Here is a 21,501-nt window from a genome sequence, read left to right on the forward strand (position 1 = left end):
TCCGACTCTTTGCAACCCCATGGACTGTAGCCTACCAGGGTCCTCTGTCCATGGGATTCTCCAGGCAAGAATACTGGAGTGGGTTGCCATTTACTTCTCCAGGGGATCTTCCCGACCCAGGGATTGAACCAGGGTCTCTTCCATTGGAGGCAGATGCTTTAACCTCTGAGCCACCAGGGAAGCCAGGGATTCTTAGATCCTCCTAAACTTCTGTGTTTATCTAAACCATTGTGTGTGTTAGTGGCCTTAGGAAATTAAGGTGTGACAAGTCCTGACAGTGCCCTGATGGCTGAGGAAATGATCACTTGCCCATTCAGGCTCCTAGAGGACTACTAGTTCTTATGCACTTGTTGAAACTGCTTTTTCACTCTCCACATTTCAGGGGGGTTCGTGAATGCCACATCCTGTTTGCCCTCAGAGCTAGGTGGTTTGAGAAACAGTCTTTTGTTTGGTAGACAAAAAGTTGAGGAGCTAAATGTGTGAAGCTGGGAGTTGGGAGTTCCATTCTGATTGTAATGCACTGTTTTGTGGGTGGGTTTTATGGTGCAAGTATGTCTCAGCTTATCCTACCAATCTTGATGTGGATATTTTCTCAGTTGTGTGATATGTAGGAGTCTTTCAACTAGTTCTGGATTCATCTCAGAGGGAATGGATCCCTGTTTAACTGTTTATTTGGTGCATCCAAGGAGGGAAAGTCAAGGGTCTCCTATTTTACTATCTTGCTCTCCGATAGTTTTAAAGAAAATTAAAGACACTCTTAGATTCTCATGGTAAGGCTGCTCTAATTGCCTCACCATCTCTGACCAAAATTCTCATTTCTCTCTAGAATCCATGGGCTAAGTCAACAGTAGCGATGCCAATGCCTACCATAATTCATGTCTATCATTTCCCACAAGTTGCTTCTGACCTTCACCCACAAATCATGTTTCTCACACCTCAGACAGTAATGAAGTCTTACCTTTAGTATATTTTTGGTGATGCTGAGGTGCTCAACAAACACATCCCCAGAGGAAGCAACGTCTTCTCCAGTCAAAATTTGGAAGGTAGTAGTTTTCCCAGCTCCATTTAATCCAAGCAACCCAAAGCACTCCCGCTTTTGGATTGCAACAGAGATATTTCTCACAGCTAAAACGACCGGAGTTGCAAAATACACCTTAAAAAAATACAGAAAACATAATATAGCAAAGAATACTTACAGGTCACATATAAACAATACTTCAGACTTCCATGGACCACCTCAGATAGTTGCACAAGAGTTCTTCTATTCCCTTGAGAGAATACACATAGATTCAAAGAAACACAGTAAGCCCTTGACATTAATGACATACTCTTTAATAGAAATTAAACCATCATAAGTTGTTCATTGAATATTACCTTTGTGAGTTCCTTAATAAGCACTATAGAATTCAGTGACTCTTGAGGGTGCTCCAGGATTCTATTTCTTTCATTTTGTACATCTTCATCTTCAGATTCCCCAGATAATTCCTTGGACACTCTATCCTATATTTTAAAAATAAGACCATAGATATGGATGCACTTTAGACATCTGGTCTACACTGGTTGGCTACAGGAAGGCTAAACTGAGATAATCTCAAAAATGTCAAAACAGAAATTTTGAGTCATTTCCAAATGACTTCCTGAATATCAACTCAACTGTCACATATTTTCTACATCCAAAGTTTAAAACCTATACCACGAGCAAGTAGCATGTTCTTAACAAAATGTGTACTTCACAAAAAACTGCAATCACAACAAAACTATTAATTACAACAAAGTTATTTTTATTTTATTTATTTTTATTATTTTTTATATTATTATTATTTTTTACATTATTGTATTGGTTTTGCAATACATTGACATGAATCTGCCCCAGGTGTACATGTGTTCCCCATCTTGAACCCCGCTCCCACCTCCTTCCCCATCTCATCCCTCTGGTTCATGTATATTATCATATGTGAAACGAATCGCCAGTCCAGGTTTGATGCATGATACAGGATGCTCGTGGCTGGTGTACTGGAATTGATGCTTTTGAACTGTGGTGTTGGAGAAGACTCTTGAGAGTCCCTTAGACTGTAAGTAGATCCAACCAGTTCATTCTGAAGGAGATCAGTCCTGGGTGTTCATTGGAAGGACTGATGCTGAAGCTGAAACTCCAATACTTTGGCCACCTCATGGGAAGAGTTGACTCATTGGAAAAGACCCTGATGCTGGGAGGGATTGGGGGCAGGAGGAGAAGGGGACGACAGAGGATGAGATGGCTGGATGGCATCACTGACTCGATGGAGGTGAGTTTGAGTGAACTCTGGGAGTTGGTGATGGACAGGGAGGCCTGGCGTGCTGTGATTCATGGGGTCGCAAAGAGGAGGACACGACTGAGCGACTGAACTGACTGGATATTTGTATGTTCATTTTTGTAAAGTCAGTGTTCAAGTCTTTTGCTTATTTTAAAATTGGATTTTCTGCCAATTTTATTAGTGATTTTCAATTCAAAATATTTTTCCTCTGTGTGACTTGCCTTTTGACTCATTTAATGATGTCTTTTGATGATTATGCCTTCACTATCATGGTTATATTTGCTATGTTTTTGTTCTGAAGGCTTTATTGCTTTATCTTTCACACTTAGGTGTAGAAAAGTTGTAAACTAAAACCAACCTGAATGAAGTAAGATGGAATCAAAGTTCATTATATGCTTACAGAAATCCATTTGAATCGGCATCATTGAGATGATATCCTCTCTTCACTGCATTTTGTGTCAATTCTGTCATATTTGTGCATCTATTTCTACACATTTTATTCCATTGTTCTCAAACTTTAGCATGCACAGAATTACTTAAGTGGCTTGTTAAAACAAGAATAATGGGTTCCAGCCCCAAAACTTCTGGTTCAGTAGGTCAAGGATGGGGCCTGAAAAGTTGCATTTCTAAAAAGCTTATGCAGATAACCACACTTTAAGAAAAAATTATTCTTTCTGTTACATTGCTCTATTTCTCTGCTTTAATTACTATAGTTTAAAAACACATACATGGTAGTATATGTCTACCATATTTGTTCTTTCTCAATATTTCCTTGGAGATTCTTAACACTTTGCATTTCTGTGTACATTTTTTAAAAATTTACTTATTTTAATAGGAGGTTAATTACTTTACATTATTGTATTGGTTTTGCCATACATTGACATGAATCTGCCCTGGGTGTACATGTGTTCCCCATCTTGAAGCCCCCTCCCACCTCCCTACCCATCCCATCCCTCTGGTTCATCCCAATACACCAGCCCCAAGCATTCTGTATCATGCATCGAACCTGGACTGGCAATTCGTTTCACATATGATAGTATACATGTTTCAATGCCTTTCTCCCAAACGACCCAATCAAAAAATGGGCCAAAGGACTAAACAGACATTTCTCCAAAGAAGACATACAGATGGCTAACAAACACATGAAAAGATACTCAACATCACTCATAATCAGAAAAAAAATGCAAATCAAAACCACAGTGAGGAACCATTTCATGCCAGTCAGAATGGCTGCTATTCAAAAATCTACAAGCAATAAATGCTGGAGAGGATGTGGAGAAAAGGGAACCCTCTTACACTGTTGGTGGGAATGCAAACTAGTACAGCCACTATGGAGAACAGTGTGGAGACTTCTTAAAAAACTGGAAATAGAACTGCCGTGTGACCCAGCAATCACACTCCTGGGCATATACACCAAGGAAACCAGAATTGAAAGAGACACATGTACTCCAATGTTTTGTGTACATTTTAAAATCATTTTACATTTCCATGTAAACTTTAGAATCAACTGATCAGGTGATCATTCTACACACACACACACACACATGATTTTGATTGGGATTTCATTAAATCTTTAGAGTAATTTAGGGAAAATTGTCATATCCCCATGACTGGGTTTTCCAAAGCAAGAACATGGTATATTTCTTCATTTATATAGGTCTTCTTTAACATTTCAATTGTTCTTTTGTAATATTCCATGAAAATGTCTTACATAACTTCTGTTAGATTTATTCCTGGGTGTATTTTTTTTTAATTCAAATAACATCATTTGAATGCTTTTATGCTATTCAAATGACATAATTTTATATTTAGCTTTCTGTTTGTGGCTTATATATAGATATACAACTGATTTTTCTGTATAGACTTTTTATTTAGCAGTAGAACAGAGACCAAAATTTTGTACTTTAAGAAAGAGTCCAGGAGATTTTGACAAATACCAACATTTGAAAACAATTTCAATGGAGATGTGCTATTAAATATGCATTCTGTAGGCCAACAGAATCAGTATCACTTGGGAGTTTATTAGAACTACACAGGGATCAAGTTAAGGTGAATGAGCAATTTTGAGAGGGAATGGTTTCCTGACACAGGAGATGTTCAAGGGAAAGTTTTCTATTATGACCAAAATATTTTACAGTATCATGTTCTAACTGGTAGAGGTCATAATGTTTAGAAACCAAAATTCAAATTATGATAAACATCTTTGATTCATATTGATCCCTGGCAATATGGAGTGATTTATATTCTTATATCTTAGTAATGAAGTTAGGCAGATAGAGACATGCTTAGAAATATCTCTGATTCAATAAGATACTTACCTTATTGAATTTTTTGAAGATACCAAACAAAATGTAGCGAAACACAAAGGTTTTCACTTTCCACAAGGTGGTCTCCAGAAGGAATATCAAGAGGAAGAAAAGAAGTCCTGTGACCGCCATTGCAATTAAGTATCTTCCAACTGCATCACGTTCCAAGGTATATATACTACGCTCAGTTACTGATGACAACAACAAATAAAATATGGACTTACTTTAAAAGTTAACTCAATGAGCAAACTTTAAAAAGTCAACAAATAGGAAGTACTAAGGAATGGTTATCAAATAAACTCAAAATTAATGTATTTAATTGTATGTTTAAATAACTTTGTATGTCACGCAAAATATTTTCAAAATCCATTACAGTCCAAAATCTATACAGTCCATGGAATTCTCCAGGCCAGAATAGTGGAGTGGGTAGCCTTTCCCTTCTCCAGGGCATCTTCCCAAACCAGGGATTGAATCCAGGTCTCCCGCATTGAAGGCAGATTCTTTACTAGCTGAGCCCTCAAAATCCATTAATGGAGGCAAAACCTTTAATTCCATGAACTTTGTCATGCTATAGTTCTAGGCGTCCATTCCCAACATAGGTAGTCAGAATCATTGGGTGAATGCCCACTCACACTAACCAGAGTACTGCGTAGTAGCAGAGACTCTCCTTGCCCTCAAATATTATTTTCTCTGAAAATACTTTAGATAGAAGTTTTTAAAATTGGAGCAGGAGCAGAAGAATCACCTGGTAGTATGCTACATATACACTTTAACCTATAAGAGTTAAAGGTTAAAGTTTAAAAGTTAGTTGTAACTTAACATTTAAACTTCAGTTGTAAATGCCTAAGAGCTGGTACTTTTCCAATTGCTTATGATAAAACTTTATAATTACAAGGTTTTGAATTCATGATAGTGAAAGCAGTAGATTCATAAAAAGCGGTAAAGATCAAATTTCTTTTTTACTTTTAAAAAACTTCGTATTAAAATATGATATACATACACGGAAATGCACCTAAGTATAGGACTCATTGAATTTTTAGAAACTGTAAATATCTATATACAAGCAATATTTTTCACCCAGTTTTAAACTTCAACTGCATCATATTTTTTCTTTTCTCTTTTACTTTCTTCCTTTCACTCTTTCCTTCTAGTTTATAATTGTGCATGTGTGCATGTCTGCTGAGTCATTTCAATTGTGCCTGACTCTTTGTGACCTTGTGGAGTGTAGCCCGCCAAGCTCCTCTGTCCATGAAGATTCTCCAGGCAAGAATACTGGAATGGGTTGCCATGTCCTCACCCAGGCGATCTTCCTGATCCAGGGATCAAACCTGAATCTCTTATGTCTCATGCATTGGCAGGTGGGTTCTTTACCCACGTGGGAAGCCCATTTATCACTGGGTGTACTTTTTGTAGTTATCACTCGAGACACTGCATTATGCATACATAACTTACAGAATCATGATGCTCTTCCTTTTACCAGTCTGAGTGAAGTGTAAAAAACTTTTCCATGATTTATATCTCTTTAACACCACGATTTATTACTGTCTTAAATATCTCCACTATACACTGAGAACAGCATCATACACTGTTACCACTTTTGCTTTAACCACCAAACTTGAGAAAACTCAAGAGAAGAAAGTATATAGTGTCCACCCATATTTTTTTTTTCATTGTTTTTTCTTGATGTTTCAAAATTCTTTCTTCAATCATTTATGTTTACAGAATCTCTATAGCTATTCTTTCAGGACTTCCATAGGTGACAAATTTATGTAGATATTCTTCATCTGAAAATATCTCGATTTCCCCTTCATTTTTGAAAGTTATTTCCTATCTATATGAAGTTTTGAGTAGACAGGTTTTTATTTACTTGAAAATAATGTGCTGCTTCTTTTGGTGTTTATGCTCTCTGATGAGAAATCTATAAATTAGAGAAATTGTTTTGCCTTTATGGATAAGGTATCATTTTTTTCTGTAGCTGCTTTTCTTTAGTTAGTTTTCAAAGTTTAATTATGATATCTTTTGGCATGAATTTCTTCAGTCTTTTTATAATTGAGATATAATTAATATATAACATTAGTTTCAGGTATATAATGTAATAATTTGATATTTGTATATGTTGAGACATGATCACCACAATAAGTCTTATTAATATCCATCACCACACATATTTGTGCTTTTCTGTGTGTGATGAGAACTTTTAATATATACTCTCTTAGCAACTTTCAATTATACAATTCAGTATAAATATATATAGTTACCATTCTGTACATTACATCCCCATGAGTTACTTATTTTATAACTGGAAGTTTGTGCCTTTTAAATCCCTTCTCCCATTTTGCCCAACCTCACATCCCCTGCCTCTTGCAACCATCAGTTTGTTATCCATGAGTTCTTTTAAAGATTCCACTTGTAAGTGAAATACTATGATATTCATCTTTCTCTCTTTGACTTATTTCACTAGGCATAATGCTCTCAAGGTATATCTGTAATGTCTCAAATGGCAAGATTTCCTCCTCATTTATAGATAAATAATATTCCATTACACATACACCCCATTTTCTTTATCCATTCATCCATGGTTATCATTTCTCATGAGAAAAATGCACTATGCATATGAGTGGTGAATCTTAGCTCTAACTTGTACAAGTTGCATAACAGAATAAGTTATTCAATTTTGTATAAGCTTTAGTTCAAGGAGAGAATAGCACAAAACTTGAATAACTGTGAAGATTCAAAATAATGTAGCTATTCACATGCAATAATTAATTGACTAGTTTTAATTCTGATGAGCCTTGGGTAGCCCAAGATACTTACCTGCTCTGCTACAATTCATCAAGGGAGAAATCTTTTCCTGTGAGGCACATGTAAATTTTGTGTTCTGGATATCATAATGCCGGCTGATGCTCATCCCAAAATTATGTATAGGTAACACCATCATTGCACTAAGCAGGCGGCTTTCAGACGCAGCTTCTTCACCTGTGTTTAAAAAGATAATAACATTCAGTTCAGTTCAGTTCAGTCACTTAGTCATGTCCTACTCTTTGTGACCCCATGAATCACAGCACGCCAGGCCTCCCTGTCCATCACCAACTCCCGGAGTTCACTCAAACTCATGTCCATCGAATCAGTGATGCCATCCAGCCATCTCATTCTCTGTCGTCCCCTTCTCCTCCCCCACCAATCCCTCCCAGCATCAGAGTCTTTTCCAGTGAGTCAACTCGTTGCATGAGGTGGCCAAAGTATTGGAGTTTCAGCTTCAGCATCAGTCCTTCCAATGAACACCCAGGACTGATCTCCTTTAGAATGTACTGGTTGGATCTCCTTGCAGTCTAAGGGACTCTCAAGAGTCTTCTCCAACATTAGTGTGATTTATATGAAATTAACTGTCCCAGGAAAGCAAAATCTCCCTAAGTTGATCAAACTAAACAGAAAATTACAAAGCCATAATATTATCCTTGTAAATCTCTTGCCATTAAGTATACTGTCTCTGATATCTTGTGGTGTAGTTTGGGTTGATAATTACAAAAATGGAAAATCCTTTTGCTAAAATTGACATCCATATTATCTCTCTTCCTGTCACTTGATGTGAACAGTAAACTCATACTGATTATTTCTCATATTTCTTATCCTATGTGACCAATAAAAATAGTCATAATGAGAAATTAACCTTGTACTCAACAGTGAGAAAGGGACAGAGGAACATTTTAAAAGTTGAAAGGCGGTATATTTTCAAAGAACCAAACTTAAAGCTAACTGTGTGTGCATGCTTAGTTGCTCAGTCATGTCCAACTCTTTTTGATCCTATGGACTGGAGCCCAGCAGACTCCTCTGTCCATGGAATTTTCCAGGCAAGAATACTGGAGTGGGTAGCAATTCTCTTCTCCAGAGGATCTTTCCAACTCAGGGATCAAACCCAGATCTCCTGCAAAGACAGATTCCTTAACATCTGAGCCACAAGGGAAGCCCTAAAACTGAGATTTCTCTAAATATTAAATTAATATGTATAATGTGCTATGTGATTAGTGACCACTCTTTGCAACCCCATGGACTCCAGCCCACTGGGCTCCTCTGTCCATGGGGATTCTCCAGGCAAGAATACTGAAGTGGGTAGGCATGCCTTTCTCCAGGGATCTTCCCAATCCAGGGATTGAACCCATATCTCCTGCAATTGCAGGCAGATTCTTTATTGACTGAGCCACCGGGAAAGCCCAAGAATACTGGAGTGGGTAGCCTATCCTTCTCCAAGGGATCTTCCTGACCCAGGAATCAAACCAGGGTCTCCTGTATTGCAGGTGGATTCTTTACCAGCTGAGCTACCAGGGAAGCCCATATGTATAATAGTTGATGAACATACATGAGTAAATATAAAAGTAGTTATAAGTTAAGATATTAAGACTTCAAGATTGATAAGAAAGCTGTGGTACATATACACAATGGAGTATTACTCAGCAATTAGAAAGAATACATTTGAATCAGTTCTAATGAGGTGGATGAAACTGGAGCCTATTATACAGAATGAAGTAAGCCAGAAAGAAAAACACCAATATAGTATACTAATGCATATATATGGGATTTAGAAAGATGGTAACGATAACGCTGTATACAAGACAGCAAAAGAGACACAGATGTATAGAACAGTCCTTTGGACTCTGTGGGAGAGGGTGAGGGTGGGATGATTTGGGAGAAAGGCATTGAAACATGTATAGTATCATATGTGAAATGAATCGCCAGTTCAGGTTTGATGCATGATACAGGTCGGCCGCGAGGGAAGCGCACAGCCTGGACTTCATTCGGGGTGGGGAGCCGTGGGCTCCATCTTCTGAGGCGAGAAAGGTTGAAGAACTTGTATACGCAGACGCGACGCGAGAGACGCTGGCCCGGGCGCAAAGAACGACGCAAAGAGGTGCGGCCGTGAGGAGCTACCCAACGCCTGAGGCCAGGGCCGGCGGCCAAGAGGAGCTACCCCACGTCCAACAGGCGGTGGCTGCGCGGGCGCAGGAGGGCCGAGAGGAGCTACTCCGCGTTCAAGGTCAGGAGGGGCGGCCTTGAGGAGATACCCCTCACCCAAGGTAAGGTACAGCGGCTGCACTTTGCTGGAGCGGCTGTGAAGAGAGTTTCCACGACCAAGGTAAGAGAAACCCAAATAAGACGGTAGGTATTGCTAGGGGGCACCAGAGGGCAGACATACTGAAATCATAATCACAGGAAACTAGTCGATCTGATCACATGGACCACAGCCGAATGTGGTCCACTGGAGAAGGGAATGGCAAACCACTTCAGTATACTTACCTTGAGAACCCCATGAACAGTAACAAAGGGCAAAATGACAGGATACTGAATGAGGAATTCCCCAGGTCGGTAGGTGCCCAGTACGCTACTGGAGATCAGTGGAGAAATAACTATAGAAAGAATAAAGGGATGGAGCAAAAGCAAAATCAATACCCAGTTGTGGATGTGACCAGTGATAGAAGCAAGGTCCGGTGCTGTAAAGAGCAATATTGCATAGGAACCTGGAATGTTAGGTCCATGAATCAAGGCAAATTGGAAGTGGTCAAACAGGAGATGGCAAGAGTGAACGTCGACATTCTAGGAATCAGTGAATTAAAATGGACTGGAATGGCTGAATTTAACTAGGATGACCATTATATCTACTACTGTGGGCACGAATCCCTTAGAAGAAATGGAGTAGCCATCATGGTCAACAAAAGAGTCCGAAATGCAGTACTTGGATGCAATCTTAAAAATGACAGGATGATTTCTGTTCGTTTCCAAGGCAAACCATTCAATATTACAGTAATCCAGGCCTATGCCCCAACCAGTAATGCTGAAGAAGCCGAAGTTAATCGGTTCTATGAAGACCTACAAGACCTTTTAGAACTAACACCCAAAAAAGATGTCCTTTTCATTATAGGGGACTGGAATGTAAAAGTAGGAAGTCAAGAAACACCTGGAGTAACTGGCAAATTTGGCCTTGGAGCACGGAATGAAGCAGGGCAAAGGCTAATAGAGTTTTGTCAAGAGAATGCACTGGTCATAGCAAACACCCTCTTCCAACAACACAAGAGAAGACTCTACACATGGACATCACCAGATGGTCAACACCGAAATCAGATTGATTATATTCTTTGCAACCAAAGATGGAGAAGCTGTATACAGTTAGCGAAAACAAGACCAGGAGCTGACTGTGGCTCAGATCATGAACTCCTTATTGCGAAGTTCAGACTTAAATTGAAGAAAGTAGGGAAAACCACTAGACCATTCAGATATGACCTCAATCAAATCCCTTATGATTATACAGTGGAAGTGAGAAATAGATTTAAGGGACTAGATCTGATTGATAGAGTGCCTGATGAACTCTGGACGGAGGTTTGTGACATTGTACAGGAGACAGGGACCAAGACCATCCCCATGGAAAAGAAATGCAAAAGAGCGAAATGGCTGTCTGAGGAGGCCTTACAAATAGCTGTGAAAAGAAGAGAGGCGAAAAACAAAGGAGAAAAGGAAAGATATAAGCATCTGAATGCAGAGTTCCAAAGAATAGCAAGGAGAGATAAGAAAGGCTTCCTCAGTGATCAATGCAAAGAAATAGAGGAAAACAACAGAATAGGAAAAACAAGAGACCTCTTCAAGAAAATTAGAGATTCCAAGGGAACATTTCATGCAAAGATGGGCTCGATAAAGGACAGAAATGGTATGGACCTAACAGAAGCAGAAGATATTAAGAAAAGGTGGCAGGAATACACAGAAGAACTGTACAAAAGAGATCTTCATGACCAAGATAGTCACGATAATGTGATCACTGACCTAGAGCCAGACATCTTGGAATGTGAAGCCAAGTGGGCCTTAGAAAGCATCACTACTAACAAAGCTAGTGGAGGTGATGGAATTCCAGTTGAGCTATTTCAAGTCTTGAAAGATGATGCTGTGAAAGTGCTGCACTCAATATGCCAGCAGATTTGGAAAACTCAGCAGTGGCCACAGGACTGGAAGAGGTCAGTCTTCATTCCAATCCCAAAGAAAGGCAATGCCAAAGAATGCTCAAACTGCCGCACAATTGCACGCATCTCACACGCTAGTAAAGTCATGCTCAAAATTCTCCAAGCCAGGCTTCAGCAGTATGTAAACCGTGAACTCCCAGATGTTCAAGCAGGTTTTAGAAAAGGCAGAGGCACCAGAGATCAAATTGCCAACATCCGCTGGATCATGGAGAAAGCAAGAGAGTTTCAGAAAAACATCTATTTCTGCTTCATTGACTATGCCAAAGCCTTTGACTGTGTGGATCACAATAAACAGTGGAACATTCTGAAAGAGATGGGAATCCCAGGCCACCTGACGTGCCTCTTGAGAAACCTGTATGCAGGTCAGGAAGCAACTGTTAGAACTGGACATGGAACAACAGACTGGTTCCAAATAGGAAAAGGTGTACGTCAAGGTTGTATATTGTCACCTTGCTTATTTAACTTATATGCAGAGTACATCATGAGGAACGCTGGGCTGGAAGAAGCACAAGCTGGAGTCAAGATTGCTGGGAGAAATATCAATAACCTCAGATATGCCGATGACACTACCCTTATGGCAGAAAGTGAAGAGGAACTCAAAAGCCTCTTGATGAAAGTGAAAGAGGAGAGTGAAAAGGTTGGCTTGAAGCTCAACATTCAGAAAACAAAGATCATGGCATCTAGTCCCATCTCCCATCACTTCATGGGAAATAGATGGAAAAACAATGGAAACAGTGTCAGACTTTATTTTTTGGGGCTCCAAAATCACTGCAGATGCTAATTGCAGCCATGAAATTAAAAGACGCTTGCTCCTTGGAAGGAAAGTTATGACCAACCTTGATAGTATATTAAAAAGCAGAGACATTACTTTGCCAACCAAGGTCCGTCTAGTCAAGGCAATGGTTTTTCCCGTGGTCATGTATGGATGTGAGAGTTGGACTGTGAAGAAGGCTGATCGCCGAAGAATCGATGCTTTTGAACTGTGGTGTTGGAGAAGACTCTTGAGAGTCCCTTATACTGCAAGGAGATCCAAACAGTCCATTCTAAAGGAGATCAATCCTGGATGTTCATTGGAGGGACTGATGCTAAAGCTGAAACTGCAATACTTTGGCCACCTCATGCGACGAGTTGACTCACTGGAAAAGACTCTAATGCTGGGAAAGGTTAGGGGCGGCAGGAGAAGGGGACGACGGAGAATGAGATGGCTGGATGGCGTCACCGATTCTGTGGACATGAGTTTGAGTGTACTCCGGGAGTTGGTGATGGACAGGGAGGCCTGGCGTGCTGTGATTCATGGGGTCGCGGAGAGTCGGACACGACTGAGTGACTGAACTGAACTGAACTGAACTGAACAGGATGCTCAGGACTGGTGCACTGGGATGACCCAGCGGGATGATATGGGGAGGGAGGTGGGAGGGGGGTTCAAGATGGGGAACACATGTGCACCCGGGGCAGATTCATGTCAATGTATGGCAAAACCAATACAATATTGTAAAGTAATTAGCCTCCAATTAAAATAAATAAATTAAAAAAAAGACATCAAGATTGAGTTCAGTAATTGAGAATAATGATAAAATATGTCTGAGCAAAAGATATTTGTAAGATACTGACAAAAGAGAAGTGATAAGCAAAGATGATAGAGGATAAATGAGGTTCTTAGGATGTAAATTTTCCAAGTGGTTAAGTCATACCAAGCATGTTCAAAGAGGATAACAATTAGTTTAGACCCACATAATATGGTGGCCAGAAATAATAATTCTGGACATTTATTGGCCACTTTAGTATTGAAAAAAGGGAAAGTGTTAGTCACTCAGTCATGTCTGACTCTTTGCAATCCCATGGAATGTAGCCTGTCAGGTTCCTCTGTCCACGAAAGCATGCTAAAAGTAGTAAGTGTCATTTCATCTCCTTGATTATGTTTACTCCTTATAATTTTTTTAAGTGATTTTAAACAGGATACTCTGAAAACTGTAAAACCTTTATAAAGGGAATCAAAAATAATTTGAAGAAATGAAAAGACATCCCCTGCTCTGGGATTAGAATAATTAATATTATTAATATAGCTATACTACACAAAGCAATCTACAGATTTAGTGCAATCCCTATCAAATGTCAGTTTTCACAAAACTAGAACAAATAATTCTAAAATTCATATGGAACCACTAAAGATCCCAAAGTTGCCTAACCAATTTTGAGATAAAAGAATAAATCTGGAGATATAACCCTCCCAGACTTCAGACTATACCACAAAATTACACTAATCAAAACAGTGTGGTATTGGCACAAAAACAGGCAAGAAGCCCAGAAATAAGCCCAAGCACATATGGTCAATTCATCTGCAACAAAGGAGGCAAGAAAGAACAAAAGAGAAAGGATAGTTTCTTCAACTCGTGGTACTGAGAAAACTGGACAGCCACAAATTAAACAGTGAAATTAAAACAGTCCCTCACACAATATACAAAAATAAAACCCAAAATGGTTTAAAGACCTAAATGCAAGGTCTGAAACCATAAAAGTCTTAGAAGGGAACATGAGCTGAACATTATGGCATGAATCACTGTGGTACTCTCTTGGATCAGACTCCTGAGGCAAAAGAAATAAAAAAATAAGATCTAGTTAAACTTAAAATGTTTTGCACAGAAAAGGAAACCATCAACGAAGTGAAAATACAGCCTATGGAATGGGAGAAAATATTTACAAATGATGTGACAGACAAGGGGTTAATATCCAAAATATAAAAAGCAGCTCATTCAACTCAGTATCCCCCCAAACAAGCAACTCAATCAAAAAAAAATGGGAAGGAGATCTAAATAGATATTTCTCCAAAGAAGACACACAGATGGTAACAGATACTTGAAAAGATGCTCAACATTCCTAATAACTAGAGAAATTCAAACCTAAACAACAATGAGATGTCACCTCACATGGGTCAGAATGACTGTCATCAAGGTCTACAAATAACAAATGGTGGTGATAATATGGAAGAAGGGAACCCTTGTACCCTGTTGGAGGGAATGTAAATTGGTACAGCCACTGTGGAAAACAGTGTGGAAGTTCCTCAAGAAACTTCAGATGAAACTATTGTATGATTCAGTAATTCCTCTCTCTGGTATATATCCAGAAAAAAAAAAGAAAACACTAATTAAAAAAGATGCATGCACCCCAACATTCAAGACAACAGTAGTTACAATAACCAAGATAATAGAGGCAACCGAAACACCCATCAACAGAGGAATTGTTATATATCTCAGTCATAAAAGGAATGGAATTCTGCCATTTGCAGCAACGTCAATGGACCTTGATAATATTATGTTAGTGAAATGTCAGAGAAAAACAAATACTTCAATGTATATCTCACATGTGGAATCTGAAAAATAACACAAAATAATGTATATGCAAAAGAGAAACAGGTTCATGGATACGGAAAACAAACTTGTATTTACCAAAGTGCAGAAGGAAAAGAGGAGAGACAAACGAGGTTTATGGTATTAGCAAATACCAAACTACTACACATATAAGAGACAAGCAACAATAACATACTCTCGAACACAGAGAATTATACCCTTTATCTTCTAATAACCTATAATGGAGTATGATCTGCAAAAATACTGAATTACTATGTTGTTCACGTGTAACCAACGTAATATTATAAATCACTTATTCTTCAATAAAAATATAAGTGGCTAATGCAATCAAGTATTAGTCTCGCTCTGTATAGTACATAAATAGCCCCTCACCTTTAAGGAGCAGAGGAAAATCTTTCCAGATAAAGAAAAGTAGTATGATTCATCACCCCATTAACTGTTGAAAGATACCATTTGAGGGAGGTGAGAAAAGAAATAAAAACTGAGAAAAATATACTGTAATGGATAATGTTTTAAAATATTTATCTTCCAGTTCAGCATGTGTACTAATCAGCAAGAGTAGAATATCAACCAACCAGATTGGACACAAATGATAAACAATCACTGTAGCTTTCCTGTGCATAATGACTGAACAGACATTTTCTAGGATCTAGAGAAAAGAACAATTGCTGTCTGCAGTTTTGGTTTGCCTCTTTATACATTCTCAATGTCACTAATAACAATACCTTGACTTTTATGTCATGTCTGAATAGTGACAATTTAATTTCTTTCTGTTTTTGTTTTTTAAATTTTTATCTATTATTGTACTAATCAAGACATTAGATGTCATGTTGATTTTCAGGGAACATTTTAAATGATTTAGCATTGAGCATGATATTCATTGTTTTTTGCAAATGCCTTTCATGAGGTTATGGAAATATTTACTTTGCTATTAAGAAAAGTTATAATGAATCATTGTTGGACGTTTTAATGATATTTTTGCATATATAGAGTCGGACACGACTGAGTGACTAAACTGAACTGAACTGATATTTTTTTCATTAATTTATTAATATTGTGAATTATATTAATACACTTTCTGTGTCTATCATTTAATGAGTATATCATTTGCATTGTTTTTGTTGTTGTTCATTTGCTCAGTTGCAGAACACCAGGCTTCCCTTCTCCCAAAGTTTGCTTAAACTCATGTCCACTGAATCAGTGATGCCATCCAACCATCTCATCCTCTCTCATCCCCTTCTCCTGCCTTCAATCTTCTCAAGCATCAGGGTCTTTTCCAGTGAGTTGGGTCTTCAGATCAGGTAGCCAAAGTATTGGAGCTTCAGTTTCAGTATCAGTCCTTCCAATGAATACTCAAGGGTGATATTCCTTAGGACTGACTGGTTTAATCTCTTTGCTGTTCTTACTAGGAAAAATCTAGTTTGGTCAAAGTGAGTTACTTTTTCTGTAGTTTACTGAATTCAGTTTCCAGCATTTTGTTCAAAATATTGCATCTGTATTTATCGGTAATTTTATCTTATAATGTTCCTTTCTTCTATTCTTTTCCATTTATGTTGTCAAACTTATACTCTCTTCATATAATGGGTAGAAAAGTTGTTTTTCCCCTCTTTATTCTCTAGAAGGGTCTGTATTAAATTAGAATTCCATTTTTGAATGCTTCCTCAAACTTCAATATAGGCCTAATATTTTCCTTGTAGGAAGACTTTTAATTAATAACTTAATTTTTGAATGGTTTATGGGACAATTTACATTTTATAACAACCTCAGATGATACCACTTTAATGGAAGGAAGTGAAGAGGAACTAAAGAGCCCCTTGATGAGAATGAAAGAGGAGAGTAAAAAAGCTGGCTTAATATTCAACATTCAAAAAGTTAAGATCATGGCATCCAGTCCCATCACTTCATGGCAAATAGATGGGGAAAAAATGGAAACAGTGACAAATTTTATTTTCTTGGGCTCCAAAATCACTGTGGATGGTGGACTGCAGCCATGAAATTAAAAGATGCTTGCTCCTTGGAACAAAAACTATGACAAACATAGACAGCATATTAAAAAACAGAGACATTGCTTTGCTGTCAAAGGTCTGTATAGTCAAAACTATAGTTTTCCCAGTATTCATGGATAGATGTTAGAGTTGGACCATAAAGAAGGCTGAGCACCAAAGAATTGATGCTTTTGAACTGTGGTGCTGAGGAAACTCTTGAGAATCCTTTGGACAGCAAGGAGATCAAACCAGCATTCTGTTTTGATGACCATAACTTTGCAGTACAATCTGAAGTCAAGGGATGTGATTCCTCCAGTTCCATTTTTCTTTCTCAAGATTGCTTTAGTTATTTGTTTTTATTTTTCCATACAAATTGTAAAAAAATTTTAACTTATTTTGTGCCAAAGACCCCTGGAAATATGCTAGGGATTGTATTGTACCTGCAGATTGCTTTGGGTATTATAGTTATATTCACAATATTGGTTCTTCCAATCCAAGAACATGGTATATCTCTCCATCAGTTTGTGTCATCTTTTATTTCTTTCATCAGTGTCACAGTTTTATGCACACTGGTCTTTTATCTCCTTAGGTAAGTTATTTATTTAGGTGTTTTATTCTTTTTGATGCTATGGTAAACGGAATTGGTTCCTTGATTTCTCTTTCTGGTCTTTCATTTTTAGTGTATAGGAATGCAAGAGACTTTTGTGTATTAATTTTGTATACTGAAAATACACCAAGTTCATTAATAAGATCTAGTAGTTTCATGGTGGTCTCTTTAGGGTTTTCTATGGATAGTATGTTGTTATCTGCAGTGACAGTCATACTTCTTTTTTAAAAAAAATATTTATTTTATTTGGAGAATAATTACAATATTGTGATGGTTTTGGCCATACATCAGCATGAATTGGCCATAAGTATACATGTGCTCTCCCTAACCTGAACCCCCCTCCCACCTCCTTCCCCACCCTTGACCCCCTGGGTTGTCCCAGAGCACCAGCTTTGGGTGCCCTGCTTCATGCATCAAAGTTGCACTGGTCATCTGTTTTACATACGGTAATATACATGTCAGACTTTATGCTTTTGGGCTCCAAAATCACTGCAGATGCTGATTGCAGCCATGAAATTAAAAGATACTTACTCCTTGGAAGGAAAGTTATGACCAACCTTGATAGCATATTCAAAAGCAGAGACATTACTTTGACAACAAAGGTCCATCTAGTCAAGGCTATGTATGGTTTTTCCCGTGGTCATGTATGGATGTGAGAGTTGGACTGTGAAGAAAGCTGATCGCCGAAGAATTGATGCTTTTGAACTGTGGTGCTGCAGAAGACTCTTGAGAGTCCCTTGGACTGCAAGGAGATCCAACCAGTCCATTCTAAAGGAGATCAATCCTGGGTGTTCATTGAAAGGACTGATGCTGAAGCTGAAACTGCAATACTTTGGCCACCTCATGTGACGAGTTGACTCACTGGAAAAGACTCTGATGCTGGGAGGAATTGGGGGCAGGAGGAGAAGGGGACGACAGAGAATGAGATGGCTGGATGGCATCACCGACTTGATGGACATGAGTTTGAGTGAACTCCGGGATTTGGTGATGGACAGGGAGGTCTGGTGTGCTGTGATTCATGGGGTCACGCAGAGTCGAACACGACTGAGAGACTGAACTGAATATACATGTTTCAATGCTATTCTCTCAAATCATCCCATCCTTGCCTTCTCCCACTGAGTCCAAAAGCCTGTTCTTTACATCTGTGTCTCTTTTGCTGCCCTGCGTGTAGGATCATTGGTACCATGTTTCTAAATTCCATATAATGTGTTAATATATGGTATTAGTGGCGTTGGGAAAACTGGTTAAATACATGTAAAATAATGAAATTAGAACACTTTCTAATACCATTCACACAAAAAATCAAAATGAATTAAAGATCAAAATGGAAGGCCAGAAACTATAAAACACTTAGAGGAAAACATAGGCAGAAATTCTCTGACATAAATCACAGCAAGATCCTCTAAACCCACCTCTCAGAGTAATGTAAATAAAAACAAAAATAAACAAATGTGACCTAAATAAATTTAAAACTTTTGCACAATGAAGGAAACTATAAGGAAGGTGAAAATGAAAAGACAACCCTCAGAATGGGAGAAAATAATAGCAAATGAAACAACTGACAAAGAACTAATCTCCAAAATATACAAGCAGCACATGCAGCTCAATAGTACAAAAAAATGAAAAATCCAATCAAAAAGTGAGCAAACGACCTAAACAAACATTTCTCTAAAGAAGACATACAGCCAGAAAAGACGCTCAAATCACCCATTAGAGAAATGCAAATGAAAACCACAAAGAGGTATCATCTCATACCAGTTAGAATGGCCATAATCAAAAAGTCTACAAATGCTATAAAGGGTGTGGAGAAAAGGGAACCCTCTAACACTGTTGGTGGGAATGCAAACTGGTACAGCTACTATGGAGAACAGTGTGGAGATTATCCTTAAAAAAATGGATATAGAACGGGCATCAGTTCAGTTCAGTTGCTCAGTGGTGTCCGACTCTTTGTGACCCCATGGATTGCAGCACACCAGAATTCCCTGTCCATCACCAACTCCTGGAGCTTGCTCAAGCTCATGTCCATTGAGTCAGTGATGCCATCCAACCATCTCTTCCTCTGTCGTCCCCTTCTCCTGCCTTCAATCTTTCCCAGAATCAGGGTCTTTTCCAATGAATCAGTTCTTCACATCAGGTGGCCAAAGTAATGGAGTTTCAGCTTCAGCATCAGTCCTTCCAATGAATATTCAGGACTGATTTCCTTTAGGATTGATTGGTTAGATCTCCTTGTAGTCCAAGGGACTCTCAAGAGTCTTCTCCAACACCGCAGTTCAAAAGCATCAATTTTTTGGCACTCAGCTTTCTTTATGGTCCAACTCTCACATCCATACATGACTACCGGAGAACCATAGCTTTGATTAGACAGATCTTTGTTGGCAAGTAATATCTGTGCTTTTTAATATGCTATCTAGGTTGGTCATAACTTTCCTTCCAAGGAGTAAGCGTCTTTTAATTTCATGGCTGCAGTCACCATCTGCAGTGATCGTGGAAGCAAGAAACTAGTTTGTCACTGTTTTCATTGTTACCCCATCTATTTGTCATGAAGTGATGGGACCAGATGCCATGATCTTAGTTTTTTGAATGTTGAGTTTTAAGCCGTTTTTTTCACTCTCCTCTTTCATTTTCATCAGGAGGCTCTTTAATTCCTATTCACTTTTTGCCATAAGGGTGGTGTCATCTGTATATCTGAGGTTATTGATATTTCTCCTGGCAATCTTGATTCCAGCTTGTGCTTCATCCAGCCCGGCATTTCACATCATGTACTCTGCATATAAGTTATATAAGCAGAGAGACAATATGTAGCCTTGACGTACTCCTTTCCAACTTGGAGCCATGTCCAGTTCTAACTGTTGCTTCTTGAGCTGCATACAGATTTCTCAGGAGGCAGATAAGGTTGTCTGGTATTCCCATCCCTTTAAGTATTTTCCACAGTTTGTTGTGATCCACACAGTCAAAGGCTTTGACGTAGTCAATAATACAGAAGTAAATATTTTTTGGAACACTTTTGCTTTTTTGATGATCCAATGGATGTTGGCAATTTGATCTCTGGTTCCTCTGTCTTTTCTAAATCTGGATTGAACATCTGGAAGTTCTCAGTTCACATACTGTTGACGCCTGGCTTGGAGAATTTTTTTTTTTTTAATGTACTTATTTTTTATTTATTAAAAAAAATTTTTTTTTAATTAATTTATTTTTATTGGAGGCAAATTATTTTACAATATTATATTGGTTGGTTTTGCCATACATTGACATGAATTCGCCCCGGGTGTACATAAGTTCCCCCTCCTGAACCCCCCTCCCACCTCCCTCCTCCCTTTATTCTCCCTTTGAGTCATCCCCGCATGCCAGCTCCGAGCATCCTATAACATGCATCGACCCTGAACTGGTGATTCGTTTCACATATGACAACATACATGTTTCAATGCCATTCTCCCAGGCTTGGAGAATTTTGAGCATTACTTTTCTAGCTTGTGAGATGAGTGCAACTGGGCAGGAGCTTGAACTTTCTTTGGCATTGCCTTTCTTTGGGATTGGAATGCAAACTGACCTTTTCCAGTTCTGTGGCCACTGCTGAGTTTTCCAAATTTTCTGGCATATTGAGGGAAGCCCTTTAACAGCATCATTGTTTAGGATTTGAAATAGCTCAGCTGGAATTCCATCACTTCCACTAGCTTTGTTCATAGTGATGTTTCCTAAGTCCCACTTGTCTTCCCATTCTAGGATGTCTGGCTCTAGGTGAGTGATCATACCGTCGTGGTTATCTGGGTCATGAATATCTTTTTTGTATAGTTCTTCTGTGTATTCTTTCCACCTTTTCTTAATATCTTCTGCTTCTGTTAGGTCCATACCGTTCTGTCCTTTATTGTGTCCATCTTTGTATGATCTGTTTCCTTGGTATCTCTAATTTTCTTGAAGAGTAGATCTCTCTTCTTTCCCATTCTATTGT

The 21,501-nt window shown here is 38.5% G+C and overlaps 1 protein-coding gene across 1 annotated transcript in view; it reads right to left on the bottom strand.

Moving 5' to 3' along the window:
* The window catches only part of LOC129545009 (phospholipid-transporting ATPase ABCA3-like), a 204,697-nt gene that overhangs the window by 33,941 nt on the left and 149,255 nt on the right, over window positions 1-21,501 (bottom strand). Inside the window, exons 22-25 of the mRNA XM_088832884.1 lie at window positions 7,415-7,576; window positions 4,613-4,791; window positions 1,375-1,500; window positions 959-1,153 (exon numbers count right to left, since the gene is read on the bottom strand). Of these exons, the coding sequence (XP_088689010.1) occupies window positions 959-1,153; window positions 1,375-1,500; window positions 4,613-4,791; window positions 7,415-7,576 (662 nt within the window). The remainder of the gene's footprint in view (window positions 1-958; window positions 1,154-1,374; window positions 1,501-4,612; window positions 4,792-7,414; window positions 7,577-21,501) is intronic.

Source organism: Moschus berezovskii, chromosome 27, assembly GCF_049115385.1.
Source record: "Moschus berezovskii isolate FMDL1 chromosome 27, NW_MosBer_1.0, whole genome shotgun sequence".
Taxonomy (NCBI): domain Eukaryota; kingdom Metazoa; phylum Chordata; class Mammalia; order Artiodactyla; family Moschidae; genus Moschus; species Moschus berezovskii.